The sequence below is a fragment of the Polyodon spathula genome, chromosome 20 (assembly GCF_017654505.1).
Source record: "Polyodon spathula isolate WHYD16114869_AA chromosome 20, ASM1765450v1, whole genome shotgun sequence".
Lineage (NCBI taxonomy): Eukaryota > Metazoa > Chordata > Actinopteri > Acipenseriformes > Polyodontidae > Polyodon > Polyodon spathula.
In genome coordinates, this window is record NC_054553.1 from 23887318 (window position 1) to 23906378 (window position 19061).

A 19061-nucleotide genomic window follows, 5' to 3' on the forward strand; every position below is an offset into this window, starting at 1 on the left:
GATGAGAACTATCTGTAGCCAAGATGGTCATACAACTTACATTAAAACACGACCCCACCCCCCAACCTGACATGCTACATCATTGTTGCCAAGGAGAAGCATTTATATTTATATTTGGAATACATCAAGTTATCACAGATGGATATACAGTATAGGGGATGCCCGTGATGTATCATATATACATTGCAGTGATAGACTGGTCCTATCTTCTTCACTCACCTGTGATATTTTCTCCCTGTAACTCATGTCTACCCATAAGCACCATATTTACTAGTGGTTGCTTAACCATCCTACTGTCCTTTTTGATTATCCATTCTTCATTTTTAATTTAATTACCAGAAGTCATACATCCAATCAAAATTCTATTATCTGGTTTTCGATTTACAATAATATCCTATAGATTTATCTCCCCCATCCTCGGTACCCAGTTTCAACACATGTTAATCAATGGTATAGGTTTTGTCACCATGGAAACTGTACATGCTGTGTCTTCCTTCATCAACCCAGCAAAGGTCTCTACTCTCACAGCTAGAAACATGACTCTGACTGCTCTAGGGGTCTTAGCTAGTAAGCAAATCTATGTTGATAAACTTCAAATGAAATAATTCAGCAACTATTCACATACTTTTCAGGTACATAGCTGAATTCCAAAATTAGAATCAAACTCAACATGCACAGGGATAAAATGTTTCTGTTTTTTCATTTGAATCATTTGCACCATAAACAAACACACTAGGTTCATATTTGAGTTTTATGAGCAGGCATGAATTTACCTAAACATATATATGTTCTTTTTTTGAAATCTTACCACAATAAAACAAGTTCTCCAGGGAGCAATTTAGTGTCAGTTTGAGACACATTTATTATGTATCTCTAACAGCTGAGCCTGGAATATGAAAACAGCTTTTTAAATTCTAATAGTAATTAAAATAGCAGCAATATGTGCACCCTTTACATTTCCAATATTCCCTACTGTTTTTTAATTTAAAAAGCAGTTTTAGAAAGTGAAAAACAGATTAGCGTGACAGGCATGAGGAATGCAAAGAACATTATTGCCATTTCCTTTGTTTACTTCCTTCCCGTCCTTTTAATTTCTGCATTCCAAGGTGTGCACCCTTTAAAAACATGCACATAACCAATATTAAATAAATAAATAAATAAATAAATAGCAACTTCCCCATCTGACACAGGTACTGAAATCCAAGTATTTACAGACCCAGGTACAACAGTGCTACCTGTTTACTCTAGTGGCTGCTTGACATTTTTTTTTTCTGGTGTTCTAAGTACTTACAGTGATAGTGGTTTCTTTGATCTGTTTTTTTGAGGGTGACATCGACCCCGGGATCTGTGGAGAGAGGCAAGAGGCATCATCAAAGCTGCCATCGGTTTCAGACATTTTTCAAATAGTTTTTAGTGGCAGCAGCAGCAGTCGTGGTAGTAGTTGTTGTTTGTTGTTGATCCCAGCTCGCTCCTGCTCCGTTGAGTTCAGTTGTTGCACTGTGAGAAGCTTGACTCCAGCACGGCTGTCACCGTAGCCCGAGGTAATTGAGTTGAGAGCGAGAGATAGCAGCAGACCTTCCTGCATCCCCAAGGCTTCCAAACTGTGCCCAGTGAAGCAGCACATGGGCTGTATTAGGAAACAAGGATTTATCCCTAGAGATTTTCACCACACCTCCTTTTCCTCTAGAAAGAAATCTGGGCAGGGCTTTAGCGTTTAGTGCCTTAATTATGATCAGCAAATGGAGAGCTTGAAAAATACCCCCTTATAATGTATTTCTAATATAGCAAGTGACAAACCGCAAAGGGCTCCAATTTTAACATAGACTGAACCCTGGAAAGTACATATTCTATGTGAAGTTTTAAAAGCAATATAATTTAGATGACATTTAAAATATGCTTCTGATACCTGTGTACTGTGTTTAACCAAGAATCAAATTAACCAAAAAAAATTAGAAAAAAATACACTGCAAATAATTGCTGTATTCAGCATTTATCTTTATCAGTTTTTTTCCCTTTTTTTTTTTTTTTTGGTTGGTACTGCTCAATAATATAGTGGGCTTCTGATTTTCAGTTTTAACCGACAAAACCAGATAAAACACCCCTGATACAAAAAAAAAATGAAATTGGTGGAGAGCCGGAAAACAACAGAAAAACTGTGGAAATGGTTAATCAATTCATGTTGACTTTACCCCTTTTCCATTAAAAAATAAAACCTATTACAAATATAATAACAAATACATTTCCCAGTGCTGCTGGGCAATGTCCCGCCTTCCTGACTTGCACCCATCCTAACTATTGAGAGACAGCACATTCCTACATTTCTATTGGAGACTCCCTTGCTAGATTTGAAACGAGATTACAATCCGGAAGGAGGCTTGTTAGCAGGATTTAAAGCTGTTACAGTTAAGATACAGAGTATTTAAAACAGAATTGTTGCGAAATGTACAAAAATGCCTACACACAAAAACCCCAGAAGAATGTGCTCGAGACCATAGGGATTTCATTGTGGAAGACAGCAAACGAAAGAAGGTACAATGGAAGTGTGCAAGTACTGTCAAGTTACTACTATACATATTTTGACAGGAAAAAATAAAAACGCTCAAGCATTTTGGAAAGTAACCAAAAACACTAAAAAAAAAAAAAACTATTTACATAAAACTCAAAAATAGTTAAAAAATAAGCACCAAAAAATATAATCAATAAAACCCGAAAAACAGAAGCCCTAAATATAAGCAAAGTCGTGCCATCATTTAATTTCATTGAACCTTTCCCATGGCAACAGTGGACGAGAAACAAAACCATTTGTGGAATATTGGAAACTGGAATACTGTTTAAGGGAAATTATCCTAAAATGATATGATTGATATAAATACAGTCTAATGGGAATGTCTTATACTCATAATACACCAGTGATAATGTCAAACAATTGGAGTAATATGTAGGATTAAGATACAGTCATTATGACTACTAGACTGTGGTGTTTCTCTTACCTGTACATCACTGCTGGGTTTTCTCAGTGATGGTTGAGGCTGATCTGGCTGGTGTAAAGGGCTTCCCGATGTGTGATATCCATTAACTGTAAGAACATGGAATTGAAAAGAAGCAATAAGTCACCATGAAATGATAAATGATAGCACTAGGGATGCTGGCTTTGTAACGAAAGAAGCTGCATGACTGAGATAGTGAAACTAACGTAGCATTCAGCATCCAGAGGGAATACTTCTGCAATACCGCCATGTTAAGAGATGCATGTATCTTTAGAGTCCAGATCCAATCTTAGTATGCTGTCTGAGGAAGAGATGGCTATAATATGCTAAAATACAATTCGCAAAGTAGAAGCGTAACAGCTTCTATCATGCTGATTCTTAATGACTGAGACATCTTGGATTATTAATGCCTGGCTTAGATCTGGCATGTAAGTATTTAGCAAGACACGGTTTTCTTTGGGCCTTATCCTCTGGGCGCCGACAGAAAGATATTTGATTTGCATGTGCGCACATCTCAAGCGATTCATTGACATGCTTTCATTTACACGCGTCGTTTTCGAACTGGAAATGTTAAACCACTACAGCAAATAAAAGGGGTGTGTTCTCGTTTTAAAATTAATCACCTATTATTGGTTTACTATTACATCATTGCTAACCAATAACAATGCTCAGAGTGCTTAATGTTTATTATTATTATTATTATTATTATTATTATTATTATTATTATTATTATTATTATTATTATTATTATTATTATTATTATTATAGCTAATAAAATAAACAATGGTAATTTCAAATATCAACTTGCAACATCAATGTGTATAATACCACTAAGTCAGACGTTTTCTAGCTTTTTGTCCTTCATAATAAATTCTGCATAAAACATATGCAGCTAAACGTCTGTGCGAATGTAAATAAATAAAAAATGTATTTATAGCAAAGAGTACTTCCTGCCTACAAAAGCAAAGAGAGAACTTTACACTGCCAATAACCTGAATAAAATGAATCTGAAGTTTATAATCAGCCTGGTTATGATAATAGCTCTGATTCTAATCTAAAATACACAAATCTTTGAAAATAAAAGGACCAAAATAAAAGGACCACTAATATTTATATAATAATATATTAATAATATAATTCAATAATAATAATAATAATAATAATAATAATAATAATAATAATAATAATAATTGTGAAAAAGCTGAATGCAAACTAGCAATCACTGGTTCCAGAGTTCAGTTCTCTAACCTCAAGCCTACACGCTACAAGCTATGGCGCTGGACGAAGAGGAGCTGGGATACCCCTGCAGTCACCCTCCTAGGAGGCTCTCTTAATTGGCTGCATCCAGCTTCCCATTACCCACCAGTGCACAGCTGTGTAATTTTTTACTGCTTAACTCTATATAAACCTATGGGATAAACACAGGTTAACCATAGAATTAGATTTTAATTATGGCACTACTATCCATATACTGTAAAACTTCAATTAAACGCCTCCGTGTTTAGTTACAATATTTGCCAGCAGACCCGGCACATATTGGAGACCGGTGATTATTTGAGACCGGTGTTTATATTAGATCTCTAGCTTCACATGCTGCATGCGATCATTGAGAAGCTGATAACGCACAATCTTGTAGCAGCTTCATAAATCAATTTAAACATTCCAGCAACATTGTTAAAATGGTTGTGTGTCAGTGGGAACTAGTAAGAGTTTTGTTTTATAACACAATTACATTGTATTGTACCTATTCATGTATAAAGCTTAAGTACTGTTACTGTCTTTTTATATGCACTTGCCAACAAGGATACGGTATGCAAAATGTTGGACAAGCAGATATTAAAATTTGTATTTAAAAATGGAATTAGATCTACCATTGTTAATAATAACAACAACAATAATAATAATAATAATAATAATAATAATAATAATAATAATAATAATAAAACAGGAACAACAATAATAATAATAATAATAATAATAATAATAATAATAATAATAATATAATAATAATAATAATAATAATAATAATAATAAACTTCTTATTTTTTTTTTAAATGAACAATAAAAGCAATAAGTATTATTATCAAAAATAATATATTGTTTTACCTCAAACGTGTACATTGTTAATACAACAAAACACATTCAGATAGGCTACACCAAGAGATTTGTATCTAGCCTACTTTCACCATGCTTAAAATTATCAAAACTTTTAATAACGAAATAACTGCATTAAACAAATATGCATTACATGTAGGCCTAACTTAAATTACATTTTCTATTATTATTATTATTATTATTATTATTATTATTATTATTATTATTATTATTATTATTATTATTAATATTTATTAATCCTGAGAGTCACTTTCATCACTGTCACAATTAGCAGTTAATTATGCTTAAGCTCCTCCTCAGCTTCAATGGCAATGACAGAGACCTGGCGTTTAATACAGACCTGGCGTTTAATACAGACTCAGCGTTTAATACAGACTCAGCGTTTAATACAGACCCGGCGTTTAATACAGACCTGGCGTTTAATACAGACTCAGCGTTTAATACAGACCCGGCGTTTAATACAGACCCGGTGTTTAATACAGACTCAGCGTTTAATACAGACCCGGCGTTTAATACAGACCCGGCGTTTAATACAGACTCAGCGTTTAATACAGACCCGGCGTTTAATACAGACTCAGCGTTTAATACAGACCCGGCGTTTAATACAGACCCGGCGTTTAATACAGACCCGGCGTTTAATACAGACCCGGCGTTTAATACAGACCCGGCGTTTAATACAGACCCGGCGTTTAATACAGACCTGGCGTTTAATACAGACTCAGCGTTTAATACAGACCCGGCGTTTAATACAGACCCGGCGTTTAATACAGACCTGGCGTTTAATACAGACTCAGCGTTTAATACAGACCCGGCGTTTAATACAGACCTGGCGTTTAATACAGACTCAGCGTTTAATACAGACCCGGCGTTTAATACAGACCCGGCGTTTAATACAGACCTGGCGTTTAATACAGACTCAGCGTTTAATACAGACCCGGTGTTTAATACAGACCTGCCGTTTAATACAGACTCAGCAATTAATACAGACCCAGCGTTTAATACAGACCCGGTGTTTAATACAGACTCGGCGTTTAATACAGACTCAGCGTTTAATACAGACCCGGCGTTTAATACAGACCTGGCGTTTAATACAGACTCAGCGTTTAATACAGACTCAGCGTTTAATACAGACCCAGCGTTTAATACAGACCCGGCGTTTAATACAGACTCAGCGTTTAATACAGACCCGGCGTTTAATACAGACTCAGCGTTTAATACAGACCCGGCGTTTAATACAGACTCAGCGTTTAATACAGACCCGGCGTTTAATACAGACCTGGCGTTTAATACAGACCCAGCGTTTAATACAGACCCAGCGTTTAATACAGACCCGGCGTTTAATACAGACCCGGCGTTTAATACAGACTCAGCGTTTAATACAGACCCGGCGTTTAATACAGACCCGGTGTTTAATACAGACTCAGCGTTTAATACAGACTCAGCGTTTAATACAGACCCGGCATTTAATACAGACCTGGTGTTTAATAAAGTCCTGCCGTTTAATACAGACTCAGTGTTTAATACAGACCCGGTGTTTATTTACAATATTTGCCAGCAGACCCGCCGCATATTGGAGACATGCGATTATTTGAGACCCGGCAATTATTTGAAGTTTTACAGTAGCTCCGTACGACAAAACAAATAAAAACAATTGCAAGTGTGATAACTATGTTGGTTTGAGGTATTTTTTTATAGTTATATAAAAAGAAAAGTTTCAAAAAGCTGTTGACCCACCAAGGCTTATCCCTTCCTACACGTACCCATAGCTCTCGCAGTGTTTGTATTTCTCGCAGTCACTACTGTATAAGGATAACAAAAATTTGGTTTTGTCATTTGTCTCCGCTTGCATGTTTAACATTTTGCACTTTAAATACCGCCTCCAGAATGTACAATATTTGTTTTTGACCAATGCCTTCATAGATATATGATGTTTTTAATAAGTTATGATCCTAGCATGTTCCCCTTGTTCATGCCAGAAATTACTACAAATGACAAAGAACCATTGCTTTGACTTCAAAGGCAGTACATATTTTCTCTGGAATAAGGTTTTGAAATCAATCGTATTAGAATTTGCCTCAGGGTAAATACAGGATAACTAGATCAATGATAAAAACACCTTGCTTTCTTCCAATACATGGTCTCATAAAACCTTGGATAAGCTAACCATATTACATAAAATGTACTACATGTTTTATTTTTATTATTATTCCAAATCCTGAGATTCCTTTTTAGACTGCTGTGGACTTTTTAAAACAAGAGCAGGGAGCTCAAGCACCCCATGGAATCGCTGGCTATCTTATCACAGAGGAAGGCAACTCCCAAGCAGGCAGGATTCTCTGGATGTTTAGTACATTTTTATAACAATTACATGTCCTTTGGGAGAGCTCAGTAGGATGCACCAGGAATTCAAAGAATGAAGACTATTCTCAATCTTTAGGTGCCTTGGTGAACACCTGGAAAAGCAATGACTTAATAAAGGTCACTTCTTACGGTCTGAAGTCAATCTGCCACATATAGTCAAGAGCTGTTTATGTAATTATCAGTAGCATTTTTCTAAGTAGTGTAATGTAAATAACATCCGTACTGAGGAAGAATGATGAGATCTGCTACACAATCTGAGGCAGTGGCATTTTTTGGGCATTTCAGCAGTCGTCAACAAATACTCTATGCCCCTTTTTGGGATTTAGGTATCAGCAGGTCATCCTCTTGATCCGGAGTCACACCAACTGTGCTGTTTATTGCATTTACACATACATAACCCTCCGGGTGTCACAGTACTTGTTGCAAGGACAGTGTACTGTGTGGTAATCGGCATTGCAATACAGGACACACTGATGAAGACAAAAGCCCAGTGGTGCACATTTCTGGACCTCCACATTCATCTAGGTCTTGGCTTTTTTTCTAACCAGGTCCTAAATTAGTTAATTTACCATCGTCAGTTTAAATTAACTGATTTAGGACCTGCTTGAAATAAAGACCGGGACTCAAATGGCTCTTGAGGGCCAAATTACTTGACTATGTTTCTTATCAGGTTTACCTAGTACCTATGGGATCTTTACTGCAAACCTTATTTACTGGAATTTTTTATTTTTTTATTTTATTTTTTCTTGCACTGTCTAATAAGATATCATTGAAATTAATTAACTTACAGTTTCAGTGTGATGTGTGAAGTTCTCAAGCAGAGAACAATTTCAATATAGGTACAGTGCCCATGTTATTAGAAAGCAACCGCTTTATAACACCTGACTTGATGCACTGGCGAAGAAACAGGTCAATCCTACCTGTGGGTATGGAGTTCTTCTGTGACAGAAGGCTCTTTGGAGTACCAGGTGAGTTGGTTGGTCGTTCCCAGGTAGTTTCTACCAAAATAAAAGCCAACAATTAACTTAAATTAAACTAGATGCAGTGGGTGATAAATAAGAAAGATGTGGGTTCAACCTCTGGCACCATTCCTTCCTGCTGAGGATTGGATAACTGGCGAGAAACTGAACCGTGGAGGTATATTGATACTGCCTCCATCACCAGGAAGAAGTCACTGAATAAAACACCACTAACAGTGCTTGCTTTAAAACCTGCTGGGAGGCGACCTAGAGAACTCCTACAGCTACAATGATTAACAGACCTCACAAGGTCATAACTGGAAATAATGCACACAGCTCTGTTTTACTTTAAAGCTGTTAAGAGGCTTTAGATTGGAGTATTGAAGCCATTATTAATGAGCACAATTCCTGCAGTGTAAAAAATTAAACATTCAGTTTTACGGCATCTACATCTACACGGTTTCCAAACTTTTCTTCAAAAGTGACAAAGCCCTCTCTTTCAGTCTCTTTCACTGTAAGGACTCAAATGGAAAAACACTTCAGCAGCTCTCACTGTGGATCATTTAGGAAGCTATGTGTGAAGAATGTTACTTTGCTAGGTCTCTGAGTGGTTTAGTCGCTGTGGTCACCATACCATTTGGTTATTATGAATAGCACAGACATTTGAACGAAAAACTAGATGGGAGTAAATGAAACAACTACTGTGTTTGCCAGTATGTTGTATGCAACATGTGCACACAATTGTTGGGGGTGGGTGTGGCAGATTAAGTTATTTGTTTTCTAACAGAATAGCCATTAGAATAACGTAAAAGTATGAGTCACTTGCTGCCATTCATTCAGATAAACGAGACTCAAGTAGGAAGACACAAGCTGTAGGCTTGTTCAGGATTACAACTCCTACTTGTGTGCAGCAAAGACAGAATACGGCAAAGAGGGGGGAGGAAAAACTCAAATTATAAATAACAAGCAACCCCGTCTATGAGTGTGTGTCTTCTGAATTGACTATCTTCTTTGTCCATAGGATGCATGGAATATGCAACAAAGACCGGAAAACATGAATTATAATGTGTTGGACAAAAACCAACTGTCCCAGTGGCCTTGAAGGAGAACTTAAGATTTGCAAAGATAGCCTTCAAGAATTAATTTATGCCAAAAGGTCATGATTTTCAGTATAACCATGGGATGTCTCAATGTATGTAAACTATGTATTTATGTATGTACGTATGTATGTATATATGTATTGTGACAGGGCAGAGAGCCCTATGCATGGGAAATGTGTGTTTGTGGCAGGGAGAGGGTTAAATTCTCCCTGCCAAACTTAATTATTTAATTATCACCTGCACCTGGTTGCCATTGTAAATTAGAGGCAGGTGCAGGGTATTTAAAGGAAGCAGCCAGTCTGCTCAGGGCTGCTGTGTGGACAGCCCACTTGATAGTGTGCTTAAGTGTATGGAAAAAAAGGTACTGTGTGTAGCCTTTTTGTAACATAGTTATTTGTAAAAACTGTGTGTATTTGTTTGATTTTGTGTTTTATAGTTGAGGTTCCAGTGTGTTTTATTTATTGCGCGTGTAGAGCTAGGTGTTTGTTTTTGTTTTATTTATTTTTATTTGTGTTGTAAATAAAAGTGCACAACCACGCTAAAAAATTCCTGTATCGGGTCAGTGGTTTTTAAAGGGTTAACAAACCCGAGAGTTGCAGCATAGTTACAGTATGTATGTTCTGTATGTCTGAACGGATGTCCATATGTACCATGCAGTGTTGTGTGATCCATTACGGGTTATGCGGATGCTTCCTTGCAGTATGCTGGGTCACTGGTTCGCTCCAAGCCTCCGCCCTGTTACAAACGTATGTATGTATAGCCTACTTAGAATTCCAGCATGATGTTCAAAGTTTTGGGTCTCAGAGTCATTATCTTGTAAAAACCAATGACAGAATGTCAATAGAAACTAATATCCACAACCTGAAAATGTACTCAATCTACTCATATAAAGAAATGTGAAAAACAGTATCTTCTACACTTCATTTCACAATTACGGTCTGGTATATTTGGTGTGACAGGCGTATAACAAAGTATATTTGAGAAATGAATCATACCGAGTCCACCAAAAGAGGTGGTCTCATTCCGTTTGGTAAACGAAGCGAGTCTGGTTCGCTTGCTGCACCTCAATGTGAACAACTGCTTTTACACACAGGAAACCATCTATGAAAGGTAACCTGACTCAGAAGTAAACATTTTGCACTTAGTTTACATATTTTGAAGAAACAAGTAGAGTGAAAAACATAATGTCCAGTAGCGGTTGTGGATCATTCGAAGACAGCGAGGATGCTCTCCCTCAGTTTCCTGGCATCTAGTTTACAAATCAGAACTAAACTAACCAAGTGCATTTACAAACTGCGTTGTGAACACAAACAAACTCGGTCCTGAAACAAAATGGAAAAGGACCAAAAAATACCAATTTTAGCTCGCATCCAAATGAACTTGGTCCATTTGGTTGCAGATAAGTGTGAACAGCAAGCAAATCGATGCAATGTTTCAAATGAAACAAACCAGGCTGTGTCTGTTTAAAACCGATCTAGTGTGAATGGAGCCTTAACGATAAAGCTAAATTCACAACAACAAATTATTATTAGTTTACTTTTTGACACATTTAAAATGGAAACTGCTCTCTTCACCTAAAATGATTTTGAAGTAATAATACTAATACTGTGCATTTGCTGTGCTGTGCCATGGCTTACTATACTTTTCTTCAATTTATCATGGACTTTTACTATATCCTGCTTTTGCTACAATTTAACACTCCAGGAACACCCACACTCACAATTGCTTTTTAATATCAAATTACATTCAGAACGTTGCACTCTTACCAACTGCTCAGTACTGCTTAACTGTTGCAACCCATTTAACTAATTAAAATCATGTAAGTCCCTACAATAACCAAATCATGTTTTGTCTACTATACATTTCCTTCTATTCAATGACATAAACACAACCGGATAGTCTTTGAATCTTAAAACTGTTGTGGAATACTGCAGGTGTGTTGAAACCCTTCAGGCCGTTACTATAATTTTACAAACACATTTATTTAGTTAAATCCATAAATAGTTATGGGTGAAAAATTACAAGACCTGTGGTTTAAGGGTAGTTTTCAGTCCTGGTTACATAACTTAAAAAAAAAAAAAAAAAATATATATATATATATATATATATATATATATATATATATATATATATATATATATATTGTACATGCAGTACATAGCCCCAAATCACACAGTTCAAATTGATAAGTTGCTTGTATACAGCATAGACTTAAAGTGTACTTGATTAACTTGAAGATTGGGTTAAAGCTTTGTAAATACTAAATGAAGCCCAATATTACTAAGCGGTTTACAAGCTACTGCAGTAAATATCCTGTAATTGTTTTCATATGACCTGGGACAGTGCTTTGAAACCCAGCAGCTTACACTTTTAGTATTGTCCCTTTAGTTTGACCCCTCACTGAATGGCCTTTGTCCAGCTCTGTACATGTTAGACCAGAAACAGATTGTTTTAGATTTTTAGAGTGATATCACTGAGGTGACAAAGTGGCAATGACAGCTGCAGGTAGCCATGAAATTCAACTACCGGAATGGGGAAGTGTAAGAGAAATTAGAAGTTCCAGCAACGTCAATCAGTTGCCAGGCATTTCAAAACATTCCAAAGCACTATCATCAATTAAAGCTAATTGCTCTTTGTGCTGCACAGGAAAATAATCTACAGTGACAAAAAAAAAGGCGATCACCAAAGTCTTATTGATAAGACTTGTGGAAATGTTGTTCGTCTAATGACATCTTAATGCCTTAATTACCTTGCTATATTTTTCCGTCACTGTAGAAAAAAAAAAAAGATCAAGTTACCTGCAGGTCCCTGATCTATAATCTCATAGAGTAGAACAAAGAGACACAGCTACCACCTGAATAATTTCCGTAGAGTACTTAGCATAACAAAAGCACCTGCAGATTCTCGGAAGTAAATAATCTGCAATGGCTCTTCCCTTCTTCCTGTTCTGTTGGTGGTCTCTGGATCCCACAGGAGCAGACTGTAGCTCAGATTACATTAAAATAACTAAGGCTGTACAGAAATCTTGTTCTCCCGTGTTTCTGTGGGTTAATGTAGTTATTGACCTAGCTTACACAGATGGGAAAATGCTTCAAAACATTATAAAGTATGATTAGTAACACATTTCCAACAGATGTTTAAGATGATATATGCCAAAATCGTAAAGAGGACAATTTGTTTTGCTCTTAACATATACTTACACAACGAATATTCCCACTTCAGCATAAATATTACCAGAGGACATAATTGGTTGTGATGAAACTTGCTAACGACCTTCCTTAGCTATCTGTCTGTAGGTCTGTATGTCACACTAACATTTTTAAATGTGCATGCAGTTTTAGAAACGGCTACAACTCTGGCATCAGAGAAGTGTTAAAAGTCCTACTTATTTTCACAATGTACTTGTTGAACTTTGTTGTTGTAACTAAATGGATGCATTGACACAGATTATGTTGATGAAGTGGTTCTCTGTGTGATGTGTTGATGCATGTGCAATTCCTTCTACAGTATGTCCCCACAAAACCCCTTAGAATCGAGGTCTATCCTGGTCTAAAAAAAACCTTTTAGTGGAAGTCATTAAAAAAAAGCCTATAATACCTTTAACAAACAAAAGTGAAATCCTGTAAACACAAATGCACATAAATCCTGTTATTTATTCAAGGCATAAACACATATTTAACAATGAAATGTCTGTTTATCTGGTGGCCTGGACACATTATTTAATTCAGTCATGCACATGTCAAACCCTTTTCAACTGCTTTTCTCTCAGTAGCTTATGTTCATGTGTTCTGGCTCCCCAGGACACTGGTCTGAAACCAGTTTAATTCAAACTTCTGTTTTGTATGTACCTGTGTTGAAAACTGGAAGAAAATGGACGGCAAAGAAAGCTGTGGAAGATGCTAAGGCTGCCCTTCGAATCGGAGATATTATGGGGCAAGTTCAGCATGGAAATGGAGGTTTGGTCCCAGTTCAGCTCCTCCTATATGGCACAAGGCAACCCCAGCTCAATGGAGGATTCAGGTTCAGTGGCAAAGAGTTGCGTCACACCGTGAAGAACGGTGCAGCTACTGGCTGTGGTTTAGACGGAAAGATTCTGGATGGGGATCTCAAGCACAATAGAAAGAAAGCAACGCTAATGTACAGGTAAGTAAGCTTGGCTGAGCTGAGTGGGGGATAGAGGGGGGTGATGCTGGGACGCCAGAATCACTGTTGAGCCCTCTTGAGGTGTCGTGGCTAGTCAATGAAACACAGAGGACCTTGAAGACCCAGAGATGTACCCTACTTAGCTCAATCCAGACGGTTGTCATGCTGATGCGATGGGGAGATCGCACTGGGTTAATCCCCAGAGCCAGCATTGCAGCCGTTGTGTGTGCTGATGCGCTGGGGAGGCAAAATTAGCTGATCCCTGGAGCCAGCATTATACTTCAGCAATCAGCACCAGACAGAAGGATATCTACATCATCAGATGGAAAACACCACAATTGGATGAAGATGCAGATGGATCACATTAGTTTACTGCAAAGTTATGTCTTAGTTGGTGCTTATCTTGGCGAGAGCCGAGTTCAAATCAGAATGAAGTTCAACATCTACTCTCATGTAATGGAAATCATGCCTAATTATCTATCTTCCCTTGGTCACAATTACCAGAATTTCATCTCCATCCACATAGATTACATCCACATCCATTATATATATTATTGTCTGTATAATTAATGAAAAAGAACATCAGCACACTGTTCAACTGGCTTCATATTATCAGTGTGGGATGGTTGCCAGGTACAATATCTTGGCAGAACAAAGCCTTGATATGGCTTAAGTAGTAGTTTGAAACTGGTGTGCGAGACAGTATGCTGCATAAATACATTTTGCTCCAGTGTACTGGAATGTAATAAATATTGGTACAGGAATTCTACAAACCAGCAAGTGTCTAGCATATGGTAATGCAATTAGTAAGTCTGCCAACTACAACATACTATATATAGTTCAGTTTTCAGAATGACATCTAATTTCAAGACAAAATGAAACTGGCGAAATAAATAAATAAAAGTACAAATACTGGTATAATACTTTAATATGTGTGTGTGTGTGTGTGTGTGTGTGTGTGTGTGTGTGTGTGTGTGTGTGTGTGTGTGTGTGTGTGTGTGTGTGTGTGTGTGTTACAAATACAACTGTGAAAAACAAGCACACTAGTACTCTAAAGATCAATGTAACAGAACAGTACACTGGTTGAGATTATGAAAACACGTCAAGATTCTCCCCATAGCCTACAGTGGTCTGTGAGTACATCTCAGATTAATCCCTACTGACTAGTCATCATACCCAATCCCCCTACCATAAACCGATAATCTGCTGTGTACATAGCACAGCTTCTCTACAAACCTCTAAGAATACCTACGGATTTTTCCAGCAGGTGTATACGTTGATCATATTGACCCTTAAGTAAGACCATGAAGCTATCCAACGGGGTGGTCTCATGCTGTGGAGCTGTTACTAACAGCCAACCCAAACACTCCTTACACATGTGCCTAAATTGTAAGGTGGTCCCAAATTAGACAACATGGAAATGGCTGACCTAGCAGTAAAAGCTAACTGATGAATTAATTAATGTATGCAATTAATTAATTCAATGCACTGTACACTGTCCTTTTCACATGCATTACTGTCAATGTTTAATACGGATTAACATTAAATACTTCCAACATGCCTATAAACAAAATATAGGATTAAATTGGACAGTAACTACACTACTGAGCAATAAAGCATTTCTTAATAGATCAGTCCATTAATCATTAACATGGAATTTTATTGTTTAAGGCTAATTTAATCTTACCTGTTGTGCACTACTATTCACTATAAATGAAGTTTTAAAACATCTAGGACTACACTAGTTTAAATAAATCTCAAATTGCAAGCCATGGTAATTATGTCCCCCTTCATTGGTCACTTCACCTGTAGGTTGAAAATGTCCCCACCCCTTCGGCAGTTTCTTTCCTGTCATTAACCAACCAGTTGTTTCCTCTGTTGACTGACATGCTTTCAACCAATAACCAAAGGCATTGCTGAGGCGAAATGACCTAGGAAGTGCAAGTGTAACAGATTTCCTGAGAGTAAGGCATCTTACATTAATGTAGCACCAGATAAGATTTTTAACTGATGAAAATTGCCTGTAATTAAAACAACACCCAATACTATTTTTTAACAATATATAGTTAAATAAGAATACTTTAAAAGTATAGCTAATTTTAATGTGACATCTTGATACAAGCAATCTGATATAAAGAAGACATTTCAGATGGCTGTATCACATCAAAATCAGGGTCTGCTATATATTCAGCTACTATTCACATAGTGTATTCATCTTATGCAGTGCAATTTTGAAAGTCATTTAAACAGGGAATGAGCCCATCTATGAATTACACCCGTCTATGTTTACTTAGTGAGTCTGCTATTTAAAGAGACAAATATTTTGAACATCCTTGGCAAGTTTTCAGTAAACCTTAGGAAATATTGAAATAAACAGCAGATGGTCTCCATTTCATGGCTGCTCTAAAAGGGTGCAGTAATTCATTCCATGTTGTTTTCTTTTTAACAAGGCACTCTTAACACCACGCAAAAATAATAAATACTGAATTTGGGGCCTGCATACAGTAGTCAATAATCCCATAATTAGTACACAAAGACTGCACGTTCACGTCATAAACAATCTAGACACATTTTAAAACAATTTTACAAAAAAAAAAAACAATTGTACTAAAAGTTGTAGTCCACTCAACCAATATTCTCAAAACAATAAAAGGGGGAAGAAAGTTTTAATGTTACTAGAAATCTCAGAACTTTCATCCTTCAATCAAAAAGCACCACCACACAGTAGATGACAGCGAACAGCATATCTAGCACTAAAAAGATTAAATGAAAGTAAAACAAAACAAAGTAAATACATCAGTAAATTTTAGATATAACATGTTTTAAATAACAATAATGGCATTGGTTACTGGTTTTGAATTGTAATAAAACCCTCATTACAGTATTGATATCTTCGTAGCTGACTTTACAGTATCAATGCGGTCAACTACTCTCCAGTAAGGGTGATTGGAGCCTGATTATTAATGACCACTGGTTTTGTGACTCCAGTCTAAACTTCAAGTGATGTTTGTTTCATTTTCTTTCAAAAACTTTGATCCAGATGTGGACTAGAGCTTGACTGCTCTTGGTGCTGCCAGTGTTGGCTCCACACCCAGACAAGAGCTCACTTCCCTAGGAATAAGACTGATTAGCCTGGGAAAATGAATAATATAAGGTGTTGTGCAACTGCCCAAACTACACTTCTTATGTTGTTTACTTGCATTTTTTAACTAAGCCTGCCTATACCTAATTTGAAGATTTATCTTTTGCCGATTCAGTTTTCAGACAAACTGAATAATTTTTTAACCATTCACAAGGTAAGGGCCAATGCGTGACAGTCCACAATAGTCAATATAATGATAGAAGTACAGTATATTTAACAGGATTTTGTTTTTTGTTAAAAACTGCAAGAGATGTAGCAATGACACTGTGCCAGCTGACTTTTATTTAAATAGATACTTAGCTGTTTTGTTTGCTGATAATAATGCATTTGTTTCAAAATAAATTAGCAGATACCGACAGAAATGAATGGTGTTGCAATATAGAAACTACACTTAGAAGTAAAACATTTTTAAATATGTATTTAAAAAAAAAATACTCCTGTACTTTACATGTAAGTGCCCATTGTTATCTATTCTAGTACATTTTTAGATTTGTCTTTGTTTAAACAGGTCTCCCTAAGAGGAGACCCGAACAAGTTGCATAACATGTAAATTACTGTACAGTGAAAGCTTGCTACTACAGCTAGTAAAAGGACCTTAATAAGGTAGTGAAGCTACCTAGCATTTCTTGCAACAAATGAATTCCATAGGATTTTAAATGGAAAAGCTATTAAAACTGCAATGGACTTTATTTTAAGACTATTTTGTAAAAGTTGACGTGAGCAGTGTGGGGAGACTGTGAGTGCAGCTGGACACACTATAATTGCTCTGTTTATATGAAAAAAAAAAAAAAAAGATTTGTCACAGGTACACTCTTTCCATCATACCTTACTCGACGCAAGGCTTATTAATATTACTTCAAATGGTGCCTGCCAGAGGTGAAATGACTGGAAAGTGCTCTGTGACAAGTACAAATAAACTACTCTTGAAAAAACGACATTAAGGAAGCGAGCTCTGCAACTGCTTTTTTTTTTAATAGCAGGAGAGCTGAGCACTCAGAGGCATTCCATTTAGCTTTGACTCTGTGAAAAGCTTGGCCTGTCTGTCCTTATATAAGTTTACTGTGGAAAAACACATTTTTACAACTTCCCTGTGGTATATCATGACATGCTGTGCTGATGTACACTGTGTTCAGTCCATTACACGTAGCTATCCACTATCATGCTTTTGCCAATATCATGAACATTAAGAAAGACAAACACCATTATTTGAAACACGATTCTAATTACAAAACACACATATGTGGGCTTGTGTCTTTTAAAAACATACATCCAACTAATCCTTTCAAAATGACATATTCAACTATATCTTATGAGAATGTTTTCAGACAGAGGTACACTACCATCTTTGTATAGCATACAAATGAGACAATGGACAAATACAATATTGAGACTTGTTTAGTAACTTCCATTAGCCAATGTGAAAAAACAGAACTTGTCAAATCAAGATAAAGTCTGCAGTCAGTTTCCAGGATTCAATTTTACCCAGAACATTTTTATTTATTTATTTATTTTTTTACAAAAGGCAGAGGTGGAGTGAAACGTTATGGATGACTGAATCCAGAAAACCAAGTGTGGTATTTTTTCTTGATTTTATGACACTGTGATGCTGAGTCTATGCACCAGATGAGAACGAAGAAATAATTGAGCAAACACTCAGAACTAAAAAATATGTTAACAAATTGTGTACTAAAAAGATACATTAACAAAACCTTAGACTAGAAAAATGTATCAATATCATATTTTGTTACATATATTATGTACTGTATTAAAGCTCATCTGAACTACATTCTAAGTTCCAATGGGATACACCACTGACAGCACCTTTCCAGCCAAGTTTGATCACCATGGTGATTGTTTCTAAGGAAGTAGAATGTATTTTCCCCTTTGCACAATTGGCAAGTGCATATATCTTGTCTAGTTAGGGATTAACATTAAAATTACTAAATCCATACACAAGTATTAACAACTAGAATAGTCAGTTGTTTCAGTGCCTCTTAAGCCATAATAAAAGAGTTGATGGAGTAATGTTTTTTATACAAAAGAGAGGGGCATCTATACTTAACCCCTCTTTCAGTACCAGACTGGCTTCTGAAACAGACCGGCATTATAACCCAGAAGGAGTTTACCTTATCCGTTCACACTTGGCTACTAGTGGTGCCACTTTGAATTCAACACACTATTGGTTGTAAGGAATTAAAGAAAACAAATTCAATGGGGGGAGGGGGGGGGGGAATAAAAGGCAGGCTGGAATTCA

At 36.5% G+C, this 19061-nt stretch overlaps 1 protein-coding gene across 4 annotated transcripts in view; it reads right to left on the bottom strand.

Moving 5' to 3' along the window:
* The window catches only part of LOC121295483 (growth arrest-specific protein 7-like), a 99893-nt gene that overhangs the window by 27841 nt on the left and 52991 nt on the right, over positions 1–19061 (bottom strand). For all 4 annotated transcript variants that reach the window (XM_041220135.1, XM_041220134.1, XM_041220136.1 and 1 more), the window contains exons 3-5: positions 8384–8461; positions 2991–3076; positions 1292–1345 (exon numbers count right to left, since the gene is read on the bottom strand). In XM_041220135.1, coding sequence (XP_041076069.1) covers positions 1292–1345; positions 2991–3076; positions 8384–8461 — 218 coding nt within the window. The remainder of the gene's footprint in view (positions 1–1291; positions 1346–2990; positions 3077–8383; positions 8462–19061) is intronic.